The 4,151-nt window shown below is 44.4% G+C and overlaps 1 protein-coding gene across 1 annotated transcript; it reads left to right on the top strand.

Annotated features, from left to right (window-relative positions):
- Window positions 1–419: 419 nt before the first annotated feature.
- LOC115329467 lies at window positions 420–3,924 on the top strand (the record flags this gene model as incomplete). Its single annotated transcript, XM_040211848.3, has 2 exons — window positions 420–486; window positions 3,466–3,924. Coding segments are annotated over 2 exons (486 nt in total), but the record flags the coding sequence as incomplete, so codon positions are not given.
- Between the last annotated feature and the right edge of the window lie 227 nt (window positions 3,925–4,151).

The raw sequence follows: 4,151 nt of genomic DNA on the forward strand, positions 1-4,151 counted from the left end.
GGTCAGTACTCGGGCCAGTATTATTTTTAATTTACATTAATGATATCGCAGCGGAAATAAATCAAGGGGTTACTGTGCGACTATTTGCGGATGATTGTCTGGTATATTCAAAAATCGAGGAGCAAGACGACCAGCGCAGATTAAGTGCATCTGTTGGGTCTATTCAGGACTGGTGCTCGAAATGGAAGATGAAAATTAATACACAAAAAACTGTTTTCGCACGAATAACTAACAAAACTAAGAATGTTCTTTCTTATACTTACGAGCTTGATGGGAGTCCTTTGGTTGAAGTTGACAGTTTTAAATACTTGGGTGTGACACTTTCTAAAGACTTAAGTTGGAGTAAGCACATAAACGAAATATGTCACAAAGCAACGAAAAAGCTTTGGTTTTTAAGACGGAATCTGGCCAGTGCTCCGCCTAAAGTGAAGTTAATGGCCTACACAACGTATATTAGGCCTACCTTGGAGTACGCTGCATCGGTATGCACTCTAAGAAAAAAGGGAGGAGAAAGGTAGCAAGAGCGACTGTTCCTCCTTGTTGCGGACAAGTTGCCCAGAGAAGGGAGGAACGGCAGTTCAGATGAAAGGAGGAGGGCGAGTTCCTCCTTGTTCAGTTGGCGCAGGGGTAGAACATCGCGCTACTGACCGAGTGGTCAACGGTTCGATCCCCGGGAAAGTGGGGTTTTTTTTTGTTTTTTTTTTTGTAAAGTTTTTTTTTTATTTTTGTTTACCAAAACACACATAAACAAACCCATACCGATGAAAGGAAAATTAAAGTCCTTATTATTCACCGAGACGTTTTCCTCTTTCTCCAGGCAGACCGGAGAAAGCTTTCGCCCTCCCGACCCATCTTCTTTCGGTTTCGTTTTTCGAGCACATCGTGCACGTTGTTTAATAAATTAATGTTGAGCTGATTGAGCTTCAGCGGCAGCGAAGGCCGCCTGTAATTCCGTCTTTTAGTCCAAACGTGCAGAACATTTCGGTTGCATTGACGTTTTTACCACTAATTTTATCAAATGAGCTAACGAAGCCGCTAGAAACAGCGAAGTTCCGGAGCAGTGCCAGCAGCGCTACATACACTGGGTAAGACGGGGTCCATATCACAAGAGCGAATGAAATTTTAGCGAACGGCGACATTTGAGCGAATGGTCGTTTTAGCGAATAACGGGGGCGCGCGTTAACCCATCCGTCGAGCTGCGCTTTACGCCGCTTCGCGGCGACAGTCTGCGGCAACTCATTACAAAAATATGAACTCACTTGGCCCACCCGAAAAGTGGCATTCGATGAAACGTGGGCGTTCGCTAAAACGTCATTCGATCAAGCGAGTGCCTCCCGGGTAAGACGGCCGTCTCCAATTTGCGGGACTCACGCGGAACTACAGCAGCGAAACCACGAGGAACTGTGTCGACGTTTTCGACGTTATGGAAATCGCGGGAACTGCGTCCAAGGAAGGCATGTTTTCCTGCCGGCTGCCTGGGTGCCTTCCCTGCTGAGTTCGGTTCCGTTGTCCCGTGCCGAGTGCCAACCAGCGTTCAACGTGATTCTTCTGCGTGTCAGCAACATCGTCAACGTGGTTCTGTATTTCTTCGTGTCAGCGACATCGTGATGGGAGTGTTGTGGGTTGTGAACAGAAGACTGGAATTATCGCCGATGTGACCGTGTGTTCGCGTATCAGTGGCGTAACAACAAGATGAGATGGCGTAAACTGTCGGGCATTGATGCCGCTAGTCGGGCCGTTATCGGAGGGGCCGGGGTGTCGCAGGATGACATTCCGCTTTACATTAAAGAGTTTAAAACCACTTGAGGGATTAGGTGCAGTCGATCGACGTGTTGATAGTCATGTTCGAACGCTGGTATGAACGGTAAGCTCCTATCGTACAGTGGCCAATCTGACTGTCGGTCCCCGATAGCGATTGCGCTCTAGGGAAAAGACAACACTACGAAAGTATGACGGAAAGTACGTATATTTATAATGGAAGTTCAGCATAAAAAAAAAGACAGGCAAAATCGAAAAAAAAACGCTATCCTTTATTTTACTGTTTAAATATATTACGGTTCCTGTAGAAACTGCCCTCTAAGTGGCGCGCTGGGATGAGCGCTATAAGTTTTCGAGCTCGCAACGGCGCAGCTCCGTACACTTAACAGTTTTCGGAAGTCGCGGCTTTGACTGCATTCAAGTTGATCGAAAAGCGATTTCTGTGCCCGCGAAGCATCACTTCCAGCTGAGTGGATATCTGCTCTACAGAGATTAATTCAAGACGGCAATTGCAGCTTTGCGCGAACAGCACAAATAGAACAACGAACACTACAATATAAATACTGGCTACGCAGGGCCATGCGGGAAAGCAAACTCATGGCTTGGAACCACATTGGAGCGGCTCGATTTATTGGCTTTCAAATAATTAGGGCATGATCGAGCGTCTTCTTTTTAATAAGAGATTCATCCCCTGAGCCATTAAAAATAGCCTCAGATGTATGACATTGCTGGAAAAAAATGAACATGTTCGGAATATTTTTTTTTTGCTTAGGGAGTCACCGAAAAATTCCGTACGTTCAAAACGACCACTATAAAAGACGGAAACGCAGGGCTCGGTAGTAGTGATCGGGGTAGTGTGCTGTTGTATTGATGTTTGTATGTGCGATGCCTGTGTATGCGTTCAACATATGTTGACCTGATGTTTGTAGTGTGCGCAACGTTTGTAGTGTGCGCAACGTGTCTACATGTGTTAAAAATTCCGAAGAAAAGGAAACGCAATTGTGGCGTAAGAAAATAAAAATATTTTTTGTAAAACATGAATTGGGCGGTACCTAGCGCCACCTAGCCTAGCTACGTGCGATTACTCTGCTTGACCCTGCCATCTGGTGGCAAGCGATTTAACATCCTTTTACGCTACGCGGCTACGCCATAATTTCGTGTTACCGTGCTGAGATAAGCCAAGAGGTTGCTTCGGATTTGCTTTTTTTTTTTGAGAGCGGCTTTTGGTTTTGCGGGTGAATGATTTTCACTCCTCCGTGATGTGCGGTTGACGCTACGGTTGACGAAGGAATTGTGGCTCGAGGAATAGCAAAGGTAGGACATAAAGTGCGCGAACTGAGTGCCGGTTGTCTCGGTTGAACATCGCAGTGCTGACGATGAGAAGACTGAGTGACTGCATGCTTTCGAAACGTAAGTTTCTTTACCTGCAGGGGTAAAGAAACTTCGGAAATATATACAGTTCGCGGAAAGCTCGTGTTACGTTTTTATTTCCTGCTCCTCTCGCTTCTAGCAATAGACTTAGTGTTCTCGTTAAGCCTTACCGAGCTCGATTTGCTCGATTCGTGGCCGCCATAATGGGATGCAGTCGACGGAGGAACTTTTCCTCCCCTGCTTAAGGGACGAAAGTTTCTCCCTTTCTGAAGGAACATATGTGTCAAGATGGTTCCTCCCTTTAGGGAGGACTATACTGGCCCTTTTTTCTAAGAGTGTGGGACCCCTATAGAAAAAATCAAATTGGTGAACTGGAAAAAGTTCAGAGGAAGGCGGCGCGATTTATTCTATCCAAATACAAGCGACTTGATTCTGTCACAGATATGCTGAACAGCCTCAACCTCCCCTTACTTTCTGTCGGTCGAAAAATTGCTCGACTAAAGTTATTCTTTATGTTTTCTCATCACCTGTATAACATTAACCCGGATTCTAGATTAACACATCGCGCATCGAGAGAACTCAGATACGTTAGCACTAATCAGTTTGAAGTGCCCACATGTAATATTGACGCTTATAGGTTTTCTTTTTTCCCTAGAACTGTGAAAAACTGGAATGATCTCCCACAAAATATATTGTCATTGGACTGTTTAGATGATTTTGAGAGCGCCCTTTTGAATATGACTGGTTTGGAATGATAAATAGTAGTTAAATATTTTTTGGAAACTTCGTTAAAGATTTCGAGTGCTGACAGTTCATTTTGTTGAGTGCTATATAATATATTGAATGTTTGTGCTATTTCAGCCCCTTTATTTTAAGTGAATGTCGCTGAATGTGTACTGTATTGTAGTCCTGATGTTGTATGTTTCAGTGCTCTTCTATACCCCACACCTGTTAAAGCCCCATACTTGGGGTGAACAGTATTCATAAATAAATAAATAATAAATATACTGCTGTATTTTATG

The sequence above is a fragment of the Ixodes scapularis genome, unplaced genomic scaffold (assembly GCF_016920785.2).
Source record: "Ixodes scapularis isolate PalLabHiFi unplaced genomic scaffold, ASM1692078v2 PGA_scaffold13__105_contigs__length_92229423, whole genome shotgun sequence".
In the NCBI taxonomy this organism is placed as follows: domain Eukaryota; kingdom Metazoa; phylum Arthropoda; class Arachnida; order Ixodida; family Ixodidae; genus Ixodes; species Ixodes scapularis.